Consider the following 17286-nt stretch of genomic DNA (forward strand, 5'->3'; position numbering starts at 1 on the left):
ACAACAGTAGAGATGCACTACAGTGGTAGAGTGTGTGTTACAGATCTATTGTGTGGACACCTATATTGACACCACTTGTCATTGACAGTCCATGATGCAGAAAGTCATAACACCCAGCAACTATACAGCTGAGAGTCTTGTGATTCTCTAAGGAAGAAAGTACAGGATTGTAATTGGTAGTCCAGGAATCTACAGGGTGAAAGACTGTCTGAATGCCTATTTATCCATCCATTAATTAATACCTTTATCCCTCCGTTCACCATCATTTACATAACATTTACATTTAGTCATTCAGCAGACGCTCTTATCCAGAGCGACTTTCAGTAAGTACAGGGACATTCTCCCTGAGACAAGTAGGGTGAAGTGCCTTGCCCAAGGACACAACGTCATTTGTAACGGCCGGGAATCGAACTGGCAACCTTCTGATTACTAGCCCGCTTCCCTAACCGCTCAGCCACCTGACTCCCATCCATTTTCTTTTTACATTACAGTCTTTTACAGAGATTTACACGTTCCCCAGTGTTTTTCTTTCAGAACATGGCGTCCTCTTGCCCCTGACTGGCATGTGATACCTCAGCTCCTTCCAAAACCGTGATGACGGACACAGAGTGGGTGTTGCCAGGCCTTGCACCCCCTCCTGCCTCTCCTCCTCCCCACTTGCCAGACTCCACCCCCCCGGCCTCCTGGTGGTTTTGCGGGCCGTGTGGTTCTTACGGACACGCACGACGCCCTGCTTCTTCCGTAGCTGGCGTAGCGAGGGTGGGAGGACGGCCAGTTGGGCAGGGTGGAGCTCCTCCAGCTCCAGCAGCACCACACGCAGACTACCCTCCAGCAGGGCGTGGTGCATGGCCGTCTCTCGCTCGTACCAATGCTGCCACGCCTCAGAGACAGCGCTGACATCACTGCTGCTGAATGAGGAGGCGGAATAGAGAAGCAGGAGACGCCGGCTGGCCCGTATCCTCTCCTCCATCACGTCTACCACAGCTAGAGGGAAGGAGGGAGGAAAACAGAACAGGTCATATTAGGTTTATTTGAAAGGAAGATGTCCTGTTATGTTGTGCTGTATCTGAAGAAAAGCAACAGAAACTCTTCAACATAATGTGACAGAATTGGTGTACAGTAGTGGTATATTTAGTTATCAGACTCCTGATGGATCCTTGTTCTCTCCCACATGACTTACCCTCCCCCGGTAGGTTGTCTCGCCCCGGTATGAAGAGTTTGTAGCCACACTTTCCCTCCAGCACCTGGGGCATCGTGTGGAGGGCAAACCCCTCCAACTCCTTGTTGGCTCTGTGTCCAAACAGCCGAGGATACGCCACATAGGCGTCGTACAGCTTCCCATCAGCGTCTAACACGGAAAGACAGGGGGCGCCAAAAACACTGGAGGTTAGGGACCTCAGGGAGGGGAATCATAGGTTAATTTGGGGCCAGTGATTTTGTACTGAAAACCATGGCGCACCCATCAGTATGCAACAATATGGGCAAAGCAATACCTATGTTACCGTGTACAACAGGGGTCCCCAAACTATGGCCCGCCAAAGCGTTTGGACCGGCCCTCTGAACAATGCCAGATACTTTTTTTTACACTGATTAATATGCACAAGTAAGTAAATGTTTTGACTTCAATAGCAATGAATATGAAAAATGATAGCTATGATAGTAATGATGCTCTTTTAATAGGCAATATATCCCTTGATATTTACGGATGTTCAGTGTATAAGAAAATAATACACTAATCTAGCATTATAAATACATTTAAAATCATAATAACATCTCCACAATAATACAGGTAGTCACTCCGGCCCATAACATGTTCTGTTACAGACCGACCCGGCCCCACATTAAAGAAAGGAAAAATTATACGGCCCTTGCAGAAAAAAGTTTGGGGACCCCTGTTGTACAGAAGTACACCCTGTTCCATCCAGCTATTCAGCTGTGTTTGGTGTAAAGAGAGTGTCATTCTAAGAAATAAGTGTGGTACCAAAGCACAAGTCTGAGTTTTGCCTCTGTGTTTCCTGTCAAACCTATGAAGCACGCTGAGCATGCCGTGCTAGAGGAAGTTCCACCTGCATACACACTCACTTTGGTTTTCACATGTGGTTAGGAGTAGAGGGGAAAAGATGCAATGTTTACAAAGTACGTGTGTGCGTGTGAGCGATAGTTTGTGTGAATATTTGTGTTTTTTGTGCATGATGCATGTTATGGAATTTCCATTTTCTTCAACTGAATCTGCATTTGTCTTAGAGAGTATGGAGGCAACAGACACACACACACACACATACCTGTGCTTTTGTAAAGGAAAGGGAAGACTCCTCGGAAGCAGAGCACGATGTTGATCTTGAACAGATAGTAGAAGACCACAGCAGCAGTGAAGTTTAGAGCCAGGCAGCCTAACAGCAGGCCGACAGGAAGCATCAGGTTGGGATCTGTAGAGACGGAGGTTTAATAACTAGGATCAATAAAGAATTAGGTCAAAGCTAAGGTTACACACTCATCGTTCTTACATGAACAGAAGTGAGGTTCCACTATCATAGTTGTTTTTTCTCTGACCTGCGGGTAGGAGTGTGAACTGTGCCTCCACACTACCACGGTAACTGTAGACTTCACATGAGTAGTTGACATAGAAGTCTTCCTGCTTCACTTCAGAGAATGTCAGGAAGTGATTCAGCCACACACCTTTTTCCCCATCAACCTGTCTCTGGTCCCTGGCAGGGAAAAAGGAATACACATATGGATGGAAGGATAAATCGAGGTACACGTTACTCACTGAATTTGAGGGTTCTTGCTGATAGCAAGCAATGCATATTGGGTATAGCTACAAATGTTATCCTGTAGAGGTTGAATGTTTTGAATGCCAATTTAGTTTTTAATAACATTACTTCCAAGTGTTCACTGCCCACTCATTATATTGCTTACAATCATATAATAGCGGTTTTACACAGATTTACATTCCAAATTCTTGACTTTTAAGAGGATAGACTTCGGGACAAAACTCTTTAAGCCTCTTTGTTCACTGAAAGCAGCTCATTAGATGGCCTGGTGATAGTGAAGCAGTGACAGTGAAATGATAATTAACTGAATAAATTGTATAATTCCATTTTAACCTAAGTGGTTTTTTGGTCGCATCTTTATAACAGTTACATTGTACAACATTAACAGTGTATGTCTCAACTACACTAATAACAAGTGGTAGAGCACTTGACTGCAGATCTAGAGGTCGAAGGTTCGAAAGTCCCCCTGAATGTCTTACTTTGGATAAAAGCAATTCAACAACATTTTAGATATTTTTGTCTTTTATTGAAATACGAACCATGTGTTACATTTAATTTATATTTCTCACATTAGCCTACATTTACACAATTGAGTGGTATTTGGAGTAGCCTACGGAGCTGGTAATAAACGCCGATCTTAATTGGCTTTCATCTATCAAGACTCTGGCTCTCCTCATATCATGTGTGGAGACTCAGAGCCTCATTTACTAACATTGCGACCGCAGCTTAATCTGCGCCTTTGTCCAACCGCAAATAGCGCACGGTGTATTTCCGCATTTTGCGTGGTTTTTATCAAACCAGATCCTCGTCGGGCAATCGGTGCCTTACTCCGCCCTTTAGTGTTAATTAGCGCGTCGTTAAAAGACGGGAGAAATCGCCTGCACGCTACTGCCTCCATCAGGCAACAGGCATATTCATGCACAAGCTTGCCTAGGCTGCAACCTAGTGTCCCCACGTGTGCAGGGGGCCCCGGATTGGCCGGATTGTTTTTTAATATTTTAAATGTACTTCAGCGGGAACAAAATAAAGACCCTAATTGGCCCATAAGAAACTTTTTCTTTTTTAATAAGCAAGTTATTGGGTAGATGTGACTTGGGTCACATCTGTCCAATCAACTGCTGCTGGTCAAATCATGTCAATCATATTCATTACTCACTGCTATTGTTAGATGGCATAGTGGCAGAATGACCGAAAGAAAGTATTAAAGGGGCAATTGACTGCAAAACCGATTTTACCTTGTCATTGTTGAAAAACGACAGTTTGGAGGGTAAACTGAACATACCGTGAATATCAAAGTCTATTGACACCTCTTTCCTATTCAAATCTCAAAAAGAAAAAATGTGTCTGTAAAACGCTAGCTTTTCAACAAAGCCACCGGTCCTACGTAGGACCGGTGATCGCCCTCTTATTGGTTTCTGGTCTGTATCTTTGTCACGCCCCAGAATTTACATCCAGACCAGCCAGAGGTAGCGTCTATCTCCGATACTAGTTTAGATGCGCGCTGCTCTGTGTAGGCTACTTATAAGGAATTACAAAGAAGAACGTTTTGAATTATAACAAGGATATTGATTATGGACCACGGTCGTAAATGCTGTGTTCCAGGCTGTACAGGGAAGGCTAACACTTACAGTCTTCCCAAGGAGCCAAACATTCAACAGGCATGGCTGCTGTTGTCTATGAGAAGATCCCGGCGAAGTTCGACACTCAATCATTCATTTGCTCTGAACATTTCACCCAAGACAGTTTTGACAACCTTGGACAATTTCAAGCAGGATATGCTAGGAAGCTGAACCTGGAAAGAGGTGCTGTTCCAACCGTTTGCTCATTGCAACCGCAAGCTAAGGACAGTATGATGTTGTGCTAACAGTTATTAGCAATGCTAACGTTTCCTGTATATAGCATACCAGGTAGAATGCTAAATACGTTTCTACACACATCAAATGACTCTAGCTAGACTAGCTGTAGTCGGCATTAGAAGGGAAGCTTCCGAAAAATAGCCAGAAAACGAACTGCAGTCTGGCTTATTGCTAACGCCTGTCTAGATAATCTATTTGAAAGAACTGGAGAAAGGCAGGTTCTAGATACAGGATACGTTAGCATTGCTATTAACTCTTACTAGTAACACTTAGACTGTAGGCATGTAAACAAGTTTAGCTTGCTAGTTAATGCAAGAGCATAGGTAGAATGTGTGATAATTTAGCCTAGTTTACTGGCAATGGGGCTAACGTTGATTCATGTTCCTGACTGTGTTTCATTCAAATAAATAACCTGTGTAATGAAAATCTACAATTCACGATGCATGTTTGTCCAGATCTTTGTCATGTTATTTTACAGCAAGATATCTAGAGCTAGCCTAGCTACCTAACTGAAGCCGAGTAGAATCAGGATATGGTTTGGTTGCTAAGCTGTAGCCTAACGTTCTACCCACCTAAATCTATCCAGTTTGCTTCAACAACAGAAGTGGAAACAAGTAATGTTATCATTTCAAATGATATATAGTCAATCTGTTGAAAACAGTGTTGTGTAGACACAATAGATTTATTTGCGCATTTTTATTTCAAGTCTCCAACTTCGGTGTTGCTGTTGGCCGTGTTGCGTTTTTGCTCCCAGCTTCACTCGTTGATAACCAACCAATCAGCGCGCAGCTTATCTAAATATTAATGAGCATACCATAAAAGGAGAAAAGCTAGTGTTTTTTCCCGGGAACATTTCAGACGATCTGTAAGAGGGCATAGAACAGCACCCGGGCCATTTTCAACCCAACCAATGTTACATACCCTATTCGGAGACCTTAAGGAACAGTGTGAAATACCCAAAAAACCCAGTCAATTGCCCCTTTAAAGTGGAGCACAAAAACGCTAAATACAAAGGTTTAAAGAACAACGTGACCAAGATATCCTGAAACAAATCCCGAAATTGAATGGATACTTCAAGGCTGCTGAATCTTCATCGAGTCGAAGACAAGATCCGAAGCAGGAGGACTGCCAGCTAGCATCGGCCATCGGTAATATTTCAGCGAATTTGAGAGAGTTAGTGGTATTGGTACTAGAGTGTGGTATTAGTACTTATAAGGATCTTAATACTTCTGCCTCTCACAAAGAGCAGCCTTGGGGCCCCTGACCACCTTAATCCGCCCCTGGCCACCATGGGTGATTCGAGGAAAAGAAAAAGAAGGTTCAGCAAACAGGTGATAGAAATATTGTTTCACGAAGTTACAGCTAACATTAACATGTTACAAGGAAGAAATACACCTCTCCACCCATCTCTTTGCGGCACACACCCACTTTCCCTTATACCCTCCCAGCAGCGGTATTCTGCGTTTTTACTCAAGTGCAGCAGTGACTTTGTAAATACGGTTTTATGTCTTCATCCGCTATTTTACGCCTGAAATGGGCGCAATCCTGTTAGTAAATGAGGCCCTCAGAGTGGGGAGAGATAGGCAGCGTGAGGGGAGATCTGAAATGACCCATGTCTATCCCCCCATTCACATTCGTGTCATCCATTGGGTGTGGACTTGCCAGATGTCATGCTTTGGCCATCATCAACATCATCAACTCATTATCTTTGTTCTATCAAAAGTTCAAGATGCCCTGCATACCATACCGTGAGGATAATTACTTTACAGGACAGAATAGATGTAGATTTAAATTGCTATTAAAAACCTGGGAACAACGAATGTTGCAATTTAGTAGGCCCTTTTGGCATTTATGCTTTTTGATACACTTTCTATACAGTGTTATGAGAATTACAAATTGACAAACTTAAGGAACCAGTATGGCTTCTAGGCTTATACAATGTCTGCTCTAAGATGCTAGGTTTTAGCAAAGTTAACCCTCAAAAATAAATTTAGGGTAAAAAAGCCATCATGCAAGCTCCAAGATGAGCTTAGGCGCACCAAAGTGATGATCCAATTAAGCGAATAACATCTGTAGCTAAGACAGACAGACAGACAGACAGACAGACAGACAGACAGACAGACAGACAGACAGACAGACAGACAGACAGACAGACAGACAGATAGATATACGGATTAACCTACGGCTGTTTTTGGTGGTAGACTCTGTTGGTGGCGTTATTGTCGAAGTATTCGTCAGCAACCTTGTCTAGCCAATACACATCCACAGAATGTTTCCCCACACACGGCACAAACACATAACACACCTTGCTGAAGGACGAGCCTGTGCACACATACACATGTATACAAACACACACATACATACACACACATTATTTAGACTCCTAGGGACTTCTCAGAAAATCATTGCATGATAAGATCACTGTCATAAACACACAGAGTCCAATGAAAGTCCAACTAACATAACATAACATAACACATGGTTCAAATGACACAAAACTGTAATAAAATTACAAAGACTGTAAGGTGTACATGCTTTAGATGGCTGGTCAACTGAACTCACCTAACTCTGCCTTGACCACCTCATTAACAGGCTCCACTATTCGAGGAAGTAGGACGTATTCCTCTGAAATGACAACAAGGATGCTGTTAGGATCTGCTGCTACCACTCTAAACAAAACAAACCTTAGTTAACATTTGGGGATTAATCTGGGTGTGAAAACAAACCTTAATTAACATTTGGGGATTAATCTGGGTATGAAAACAAACCTTAGTTAACATTCGGGTGATTAATCTGGGTGTGAAAATTTGGTTGAGCATGTGCAATACAGTTCATTCTGAATGGTTGTTTATAACACAATGCATGCACTTATTGCCAAAACATTTCGCCCCAAAACACCCGTCCTGGGCTGCCCCTGTGCAACCCCCTCTTCCTGGTGCCCCCCTTACCTTTCACCCCACAATCGATGGTGGCTGACATGCTTCTGCGCACCCCACCAAGGTCAAAGGTGACAGTGCAGGTGTAGAAGCCTCTGTCCTCGGGTTGGACCCTTGCCAGCATCAGATCCTGGCCCCCACGAATGTAGGTATACTTGTCTTTGTTTTCAATTAGCTCACAGCCCTGAAATGGTTTATTGAAGAAGCTATCAGACAGGGGTTCAACAGAAACTGGGACACCAATGCTAATGCAAATACGATTTAAGTACTTATATACTAGTACTAATACTAGTAAGATACTTAACAAATACCTTAAACTTAAACAATGTACTTGTGTATGGCTACTATTTATCAATACTAGTTATACATAATTTGTGTAAACGGCAGTGTGTTGCAGTGCATCTTATTACAGTATTGCTACAATGTATCTTTCGATTGCTAATTCTGTGTCTTATCAACCATTGGCATTTCAGTGCAGACACATTCCTCACCTCAGAGCTCGCCTTGTACCACTGGATGGAGTAGAAATGTCCTATTTCATTTAACTGGTCCTTCAGTGGACAGACCAGTTTGTCATTGACCAAGTTGGTGAGGGTCAGAGGGAATTTATATGGACGGTCACAGTGTGAGTTGGTTTGGTTCACGATCAGTGAGGTGGTGAGAGAGAAACACTGGGTTGGAGTTCTGTCGACCAGAGAACGGTGGTAAAATGGTCAATGGACAGCATTTACAAAGCTCATTTATCAGCACCGAGCGGCACTCAAAGTACTTTACACTTGCCTCTCATTCATCCATACATTTACACACACACACACACAGACACACAGACACACACACACAGGCACACACACACAGGCACACACACACAGCAATGGCAGCAGAGCTGCCGTGCAAGGCACTGGCCTGACCATCAGGAGCAACTTTAGTTTGTGTCTGACACAGTGCACACTCATTTGGCTCATGTTGATGCAGAAATGGTCAAGTCCACAGCACTGATCTGATCAAAGGTAGGCTATATGTATACTGAATCAATTTAATGGACATCAGCCAAGATTAGATTGTGTAGATTAGATTTGTCTCCTTGGAGAGTATTTCAAAGCGACTTTCCCAGATACATTCAGTGTACAACATGTCCACCATGAAAGAAAATACTAGTTAAGTTTGACGAGGAGGTTGGTGCTGTTCAATAGGTACCTCACAACACACAAGTATGTGCCCGTGTCCTGCAGCGAAGCATTGAGGAACCACAGAGCGGTGCCCCTCACAAGAGTTTGTTCTGTATCCTGTCCCAGCTCCAGTGTGTCCTCGCTGTACCAGTGGATGTTGTAGGAGACATTCCAAAAGTCAAACACCTCAGGGGCTACCAGGGTGCAGTTCAACATGGCAGCCTCCCCTACGACTGAGAATGACCGCTCAAACTGCAGGCCATACTCCTTACAGCCCTCTGCAGAGAGGCGGCAGGGGAGATAGAGGGAAGGGAGGTAATTGATGAGCAAACACACATGGACCAGTCCACTGACACAAGAGGGCAATCTTTTGAATTTGTCGAACCTTACGACTATCTCACTTTCTCTTAATTCTTACTGTACGAGGCTTCAATCACTTTCTGGTTCTGTTTCTTTCTCTCCACTGTTTATCAATGTGATATTCACTGTATTACAGTTATTTACGTCTGTATTACAGTGGTGATTTGAACAGGTGACATTGAAATGATGGTCCTACTTACCACCTGCTGCTGTGGAGCTGCTGATGAGGCTGAGGGCTGAGAGGAGGAGAAAGTTCTGGAGCCAACCCATGTCTGGAAGACAGAAACAGCAATTTCCGGTAATAATGGATATCACCATAAGTCACACGTGACTACAAAGAAATATGATTTAACAGTGAAGCACAATCTTTTTTTGCGTTCTTCCCAAAACACATGATTTAAAAATCCTGTCTCAACAAGAAACCATTTACTCTCAATAGAGATGATGTATGGTACAGTACGTCCATCATTCATAAAGCACACTTCTAAGTCGGGAGTACAACGGCACTTAGGAATGCTTGACTGATGTTAGTTTCCTCCAGGATCTCAGTGACTCTTATTGAGACAGTTGTTGCTCTTGTAGGTTAGTTATAACGAAGTTAACTCTTGTACGCACTGCAATATTTTCCTGTTGATTGTTCTTGTACAGGTACAGTCTTGCACTTTTTGGGGTTCATGTTGTTTTAATTTGTAACTTGTATAACTGCATGCTCTTATGGGTCTTCCCTTGGCACTTGTTTAGTTTTTCACAATGTATGCTTCATGTTTTGGCAGCTTGCAATGTTTGGGACTACCCCGTTGTTATGGTCAGTGACCTATGCTCTTTTGTAAAGCTCTCTCTTGGAAGTCGCTTTGGATAAAAGCGTCTGCTAAATGCATAAATGTAAATGTAAGTCGGTAGTAGAATGCCTGTATGAGCTGGCAGGTGTAAGTCCATGCAGGAGTGCAGATTGACTTCTTAAGAAAATCCTACCACAACCGCAACAGTCGGATAAATAATACAAAAAACTCTCATTTTATTGTAAAGTAAAATCGTATATTACATTTGGTTGGGCAAGTGGATTTGAAAATAGGACAGTAGCCTGCGGACAGCGGAGAATCATTAGCATCTGGCATCCTAGTGACCACTTGTCTTTCTTATTTTTCTTTCAGTTTATTATCTTCATAAACTGATACGACTGCCGTGGTAGCACTTTGGTCCTACATTGGCAAGTGCACGTTAAATTCCCCATTTTAGTAGATGTATAAAATATCTTACATTTACATTTAGTCATTTAGCAGACGCTCTTATCCAGAGCGACTTACAGTAAGTACAGGGACATTCCCCCCGAGGCAAGTAGGGTGAAGTGCCTTGCCCAAGGACACAACGTCATTTGGCATGGCTGGGATTCGATTCGGCAACCTTTTGATTTCTAGCCCGACTCCCTCACCGCTAAGCCATCTGTAACTAATTATTGGTTTCGACGTCTAAAGCTTGATGATACGTGAAGCTGAGGGGATAAGGCTGTCTCCAGTCGCACACTATTTCTAGACACCCGATGAACTGAGTTTGAAAGTTCTGGAGCCAACCCATGTCTGGAAGACATAAACAGCAATTAATACTTGATATCACTCTAAGCAAGTCACACATGACTACAAAGAATCTTCCAGAGTCCAGAACAATCCTGTCTGAGACACTGAAAAGCTCACTCTCAATTGAGTTGCTCTACAGTACGTCCAAAAGTGTGTCACACCTAGAAGTCTGTTTGGTGGTCGGGTGCTGTTCAGGTGAGCCTCTGACAGACTCTTAGACTCTCATGCTCTGCTGGGAAAACCACACACACCCCAATGCCAGACTCTGAAATCTGACCAGAAAAGTCCCTAACTCTGATCTGATGCTAATAAATGAATTGGGTTGTGCCACTTTGTATTCATTTTTGAAAAGTCATGTACACCAGGGCGCCTAGCCAGAAGCTAACAAACATGGTCCAGAATTATTGACTCACACACTGGCTTAAATCCTGAGCTTTCCCACCACCACAAACCAGACTACGGTTTTTCCCAAAGCAATTCACTCACAGAATATAAAGGTTGCTAATAATTCCACCTCATTGAGGTGATCACTCAAACTGAAGACATGTAACGGAATAACTGGCAATTCTTGTGGTTAAAAAGACGTCTCGCACACATTCCCTTGGAGGCAACACATCAGCTCACAACATTCCTTGTGGTGAGTAATCTCTCCACCTTTCTCTGCTGAGGCGATGCGTGGGCTTCTGTTCAACAGGATGTGGAAAACAGAGGCCAAGCACCAGGCTACAAATAGCCACAAAGCGTGCGAGGACAGGAAGCTCTCATCTGAGCCACCACATGGTTGTGAACCAAGAGGCTTGTTTCTGATGTCCAGAGCCAGCAGGCTGCAGTGGTGGGACGAGCCAGAAGAAGGAGAGGAGCGTAGGAGACAGTGGGGCCAAGTTGTGGGGGCCGAGGGAACATAGCTGAACCCTCCAAGGTTCCACATCCTCTCCCTTCCACTACTGGCCTTCAGAGGATATTTGAAACCCATTCGATTTCAGGATTTCAGACAGGAGCACAGCTTTAAAGAGTTCTGAGAGAGAGAGAGAGAGAGAGAGAACAAAGTCCTCAATTTGCATTTGCTGTTTCTGTGCACAAAATTACAGACTCACAATTCCCCGAATTGTCTGTCTGTCTGTCGGATCAACGTCCCAAAATGCTGACAAGACAGAACGTTTACCGCAGTCGTGGCGCAAGAGGTCCATCAAGAACAAATTTGTGAAACGTGCACTCAGTCTTTCGCAACAGCCTAATGCCAGCAAGGGTGTTTGGATGGGTCTTCACTCTGAGTGCTAGTGTGATGTTGACTCAAACACAGCCATCTCAGGTCATCGATCTTTGACCATCAGTTTTGCCTCAAAAATAGTAAACATGTTGGAACAGTAAGTCCGAGTGGATGAGCCCTCAACTAGCTACCGGGGCAACACAACGCTGAGGCAACGTCCTGTTTTCTAAAGTTGAAACTCATGGCGTTTGCTAGACCTCACCCTCACACTAAAGTTGCTAGTAGCTTTCAGACATCCACTGAGATGGTGACGCTAAGGTCCTCATCAAGCACACATAAGTGAACTCTCACTCTGATGATCCTCTGCCTTGATTTGATGTGAGTGTTATGCAAGTTGTAGTTGAATCACACTGAGTTATAACAACCTTTCTGTTGTCACTGTAAACATCTGAACATCTAAACATCGCTCACCATCGGACAAATCTACTGATGTTCTTTATTAAGTATTTGAAGAAAGAGTATATTTGATCCACTTTTATGAACGTCTTTAAGTTGAAATATTCTCATGTTGTGTGGGTGGACTTGGTGATCTACAACAAATAGGTGGAGCAGAATATCACATATGCGCATAACCCCACAGACAGAGAAGAGAGACAAAAGGAGAGGGGAAGAGAGAAAGGGAGGAAAAGACTGCTAATACTCACATAACCAAAAAATGTGCAAGGTAATGCTATAGCTGAATCAACAAAAGAATCTCAACCTGTCCACACTTGTAGTAAGTATTCCCACCTTTCACAGTAGCGTGGGTGTTTCTATGAATGTCTGCAGCATTACAACAACAAGGAGTGTCTCCATGCATTTTTCCTAACAGCCATATTGAAGAAGTTCTGGATGGCTTCCATTACAGTCTAGCTGAATAAACAAACCAACTCTATTATTCACATCAACATGCACAAAACTACTTCTTATGTCAACTCTATCTAACAAAAGAATGAATTCAGTATAACTGCCATTCAAGATGGTCTTTTGTAACATCATGTTTACGCAATTAAAGAGCCTTTTCAAATTTTCTGCACCCGATTAAGACAACATTGACATAACCATGTTACTATTTGCACAAATACTGGCCTGAATATGGGTCATGTTTATCTGTGGGTTAGCTCTGAATGTGGGTTTTGTCTGAATGTGGGTTAGTTTTTAATCTAAATAATGGTTTGGTTGTGGTGATTTGTGTGGGAACATTCTGATTCGGTAGATGGAACTCATCCAAGATTGATAGCCTCTCTGAAGGAGTAGAGCTGGGAAAAGACACAGAGGTTTAAGGTCAATGAGTTGTAATTTCAGTAGAAACGGTTATTGATGGAGATGCAGAAACTGTAACTTAGGGAAGAACAAGAGCCAGGCAGATCTGAGTCACAACCACAGGAAACCTCAACCAGGTCACTGGAGGCAGACTCAAAACGCAGAAAAAGATAACCTACTATGATAGCAACAAGAGTCCAGATTCAGTACATTAGTTAAACAAACCTAGCAGGAGTTAATATCAATGCATTTTAAAGCCCTCTTTCTGCCCCTCCAGTACCATAGCTTGAACTCATCTAAACCAACAGTCCTCAAAAACAGGATGTGAGTCGCTTGCAGTGAGAGTTATGACATTAAATCACATACTGATTTGGTTCCTTATCAGATTAGAGGCATATATAAAATCATATTATCCGGAGAGTCTCTCTCCCAGAATAAAGCAGTCAGCTTCCATCAGAAGATAGGTGTAGAGAGTAGGTAGCACTCACCTAGAAACAGCAGAGGCCCAGGAGCAGTGACAGAGGGACGGCCAGAGGGAGAGGTAGTCGCTTCTGACCACTCCAGGCATCTGAAGATTAAGCCAGGCTAGCCAGGCACCAGAAAATATTGGAAACCGGTTTGACCAATGAGAGGACAGCCACGTCACAACTCACAGACTGCAAGCTGGCCAAGCAGGAGGCCCTTCTGTTAGAGTTGCATGGTGGGGAAGAGGACATGTTTCTTATAGTGTATGAAGGGTTTTTTATTTCTTTGCTCTTTGCAGCTAAGAGCTTTGGACTGCATCGGGCTGTATGAAATGTTCTATATCCAATTGATTCGAATTTCTACGTACAAAATTACTTAACAGCCTATAACACTATACATAATTTCATTTCATACCGTTCCCCCCAATCGACTGACCTCCTGTTTTTGAGGACTGTTGGTTTAGATAAATGGGTGTTAAACTTCAAGTTTTCATGCTATGGTACTGGAGGGGCAGAAAGAGGGCTTTAACTTTCATTGATATGAACTTCTGCTAGATTCGTTTTACTATTGTACTGAATCTGGTAGGGGTGGGGGAAAAATCAATTCAAATTTGAATCGCGATTCAGTCTTGAATCTAACGATTCACATCGATTCACAATTTGTTTTTTATGATAAGAAATCGTGAATCGATTTTTTATCGTGACCCCAAGAATCGATTCGAATCGAATTGCGAGGTACCAAAGATTCCCACCCCTAGAATCTGGACTCCTATTGTTAACATAGTTGGTTATCTTTTTCTGCCTTTTGAGTCTGCCTCCAGTGACCTGGTTGAGGTTTCCTGTGGTTGTGACTCAAGAGCTGCCTGGCTCCTGTTCTTCCCTAAGTAACAGTTTCTCCATCTCCATCAGTATCAGTTATATTGAAATTACAACGAATTGACCTTAAACCTTTGAGTCTTTTCCCAGCTCTACTCCTTCAGAGAGGCCGTCAATCTTGGATGAGTTCCATCAACCGAATCAGAATGTTCCCACACATTTTTTCCCACACTTATTTTTCTGTATTTTGTCATTTTGCTCATTTAATCTTAACTAATATTTAGGCTATATTATAAAATATTTTTTCCATGCTCTTCGTCTTCAAGGCAGACCGGAGCTTGTAATTACAATTTAAAATATAGCTGCAAGCAGCAATGACGGATTCCTCCAATTATTGCGAACCATTGAAAAATGTATATCCTTCACGATCTGTCACTGTATAGAAAAATCCATGCTGTAGACTTACCGTTGGGATCCAAAATCTGAAATGCAATACCATCAAGATCCACAAGGAAATACGCTTCAAGCCAAGGAAATGGTGTGTGTGCGTTTTGCCAAGCTTCCGCGTGTGTCAAACGAAAGGCTGAGTGTGTGAGAATGTGGAGCGCGCGCGCTGAGGAGCAAGGGTAGACATTTCATTGGAAATATCCATAGCAATTAGCCAAACATGCTTTTTCGAAATATTCCCGATAAAATAATTTTTCATCTTACAGTCACTTTTTTCTAGAATTTGTGTAATAAACATTCTCAAGAGTTTTCATATGAACTTCATATGAATATTATTTAATAAGAGTATCAGTATTTGACCGGCGGATGTGTAAAGCATTATTTTAGTGTTAGCGATAAATTCGATTTGCTTATCATTTTTTTTTTATATAAAGTTGCCTTTGCACATGGTAACATGTTGTAGTGTCTTCCACCGATATACCAAGTTTGGTGTTGATATCTCAGAAATTTGATGAGATTTGATCTAAATTCTTGTTTGGTTGCTTTGTTGCCGATTTTGATTGTCTGTACCGGACAAACGGTTTTGAAAACACATGAGAGAGGAAAAACATTGTGTAAAAAACATTGTAGGAGGAGTAGGCTTTCAAAGGTTTTTGATCAAACCGGAAATTGCGGAAAATCTATATGGCCGAAAGTTGACGTCATAGGGTGTGTTGAACTCGTCTTTATCCAGGGAATCCAATGGTACCTCATTTTTGAAAATCTGTCATACGGTTTGAAAGTTGCGTGTGTAAACACAAGTCCAACTTTGCCCCGTTGGTGGCGCTAGAGTCGTCTAATGGGAGACATGAAACTTGGTATAGTTAAGTATAGACGGGTCACGGGACTGTCCTTAATGAGTGTGCCAAATTTCACAAAAAGTTACCACATGGTTCTAGGAGCTGCCACTGACTAACATTGCACAAGAAAGAAAAAAATAAAGTTTATAGGTTTCCTCCCCACGGAGGAATCCTAATTAGATTGACCCAAATTCGAACAGATATTTGTAATCTCAGTAATATCTCCATTTATTTTCTACAAAATAAGAATTCATCGATACAGTCAGTGCGTGGGATAAATGGGGTAGGCCCTACCCCTATTTTCGCAGACCAAGGACACTCTGTAGCTAGAAGGTTTACTCAGAGTCATGTGCTTTCAAACGTGCTAAACCGTGCTTCTGCAGTTTTAGGTGCGAAGCTGCACGTTGCACGACGAGGATCACAACTCAGTTTCTTGGAAAAGCGAAGAATTAGCAAGAATAAAAACGATAACAGCTATACAATTTGGGGGGATTTGCAGAGACCTACGTCACGTCACGTTAACCGCATGCGCTGCGTGGTAGCCCACGGTAAACTTTTATATCTCTTGTATATTATTTCAACGTTTCACATGACAAAATAAGCACCTGTGGTTTTGTTATTAAGTTACACTTGAGTTAAAGATGTATTAGTAGCCTACATTTCAAAATAAATCGGCATAGTAACCCATCCACCACGTCTTGCTGAACACCGTTTACACCACGACTACCGGAACATTTAAGGATTTCAGTTTGCTTTATTAGGCTACACAAAATGGGAATCCGAACAAACGAGCTTGTTAAATTGACACTCAGTAGGCCTATGTGACTATGACACTTCAGGTATAAGGTAGCCTTTATTTATCACAAACTTGTTTAACTTACCCGTTAGGCCTACTTCTCTTTACGTTTATTCAAGTTCATATTAGTTTCCTCTCCTCCAAAAATAAATACAGATGAATAAATACGCTCACTAAATTAGCTTCTCCCCATAGCAGTTTTTTCTTCGGGACAAAAATAATTTAGTCAAGGAGATCCATGTTGCAATTTCCTGCACATCGTTGGAAAGTTGACACGGAGGGTGTTGAGCAATTGTAGGGAGGGAATATTTATTATGCGAACAGCTATAACTGACAATGTGTAAAACAATTTACAAGTTGTTTATGTTATGTAATGTATTCCGCGTTAAAGTTACTTAACATTTACGTCAAAAATATGGTTGTTGTTACATGCGTTGGTTCTTGCTTTAAATATTGCCTTCTGTCTTTCAATAAAATCGTACAGGCTTCCTACAATATTTTACGTTCTCATGTGATCAATAGGATGTGTGCCCAATGCTGACTCAATCGTTCTTGTACTTGGTGACTGACCAATGACAGCGATTGAATATAAGCTATAGCCTACTTTTAGTTTAGAGGCATGATTTACTTCAATGAAAAAAAAACATAATATTACGTTATAATTTATTGCCGCCTAGTGGCAGATTGTTACAAAAGATACTTGCAAGCATCAAACCAGACTAGTCTAGGTCTAACATGGCTTAAAACTCAAAGTA

General features: G+C 42.3%; 1 protein-coding gene across 2 annotated transcripts; it reads right to left on the reverse strand.

Annotated features, from left to right (window-relative positions):
* Positions 1 to 477: 477 nt before the first annotated feature.
* Positions 478 to 17209, reverse strand: LOC124484995 (interleukin-1 receptor-like 1). 2 transcript variants are annotated; one of them, XM_047046189.1, is made up of 11 exons: positions 16617 to 17209; positions 9290 to 9361; positions 8758 to 9007; positions 8055 to 8247; positions 7576 to 7747; positions 7190 to 7252; positions 6811 to 6949; positions 2551 to 2705; positions 2283 to 2426; positions 1181 to 1348; positions 478 to 984 (listed from the first exon to the last, which is right to left on the reverse strand). In XM_047046189.1, the coding sequence occupies exons 2-11, from the start codon at positions 9357 to 9359 to the stop codon at positions 506 to 508; spliced, it is 1833 nt and encodes a 610-aa protein (XP_046902145.1). In that variant the 5' UTR covers positions 9360 to 9361; positions 16617 to 17209; the 3' UTR covers positions 478 to 505. The 2 variants fall into 2 exon arrangements, with proteins under 2 accessions (XP_046902145.1, XP_046902146.1); XM_047046190.1 differs by lacking the exon at positions 16617 to 17209 and adding an exon at positions 13658 to 14059.
* Between the last annotated feature and the right edge of the window lie 77 nt (positions 17210 to 17286).

This window comes from Hypomesus transpacificus, chromosome 23 (assembly GCF_021917145.1).
Source record: "Hypomesus transpacificus isolate Combined female chromosome 23, fHypTra1, whole genome shotgun sequence".
NCBI lineage: Eukaryota > Metazoa > Chordata > Actinopteri > Osmeriformes > Osmeridae > Hypomesus > Hypomesus transpacificus.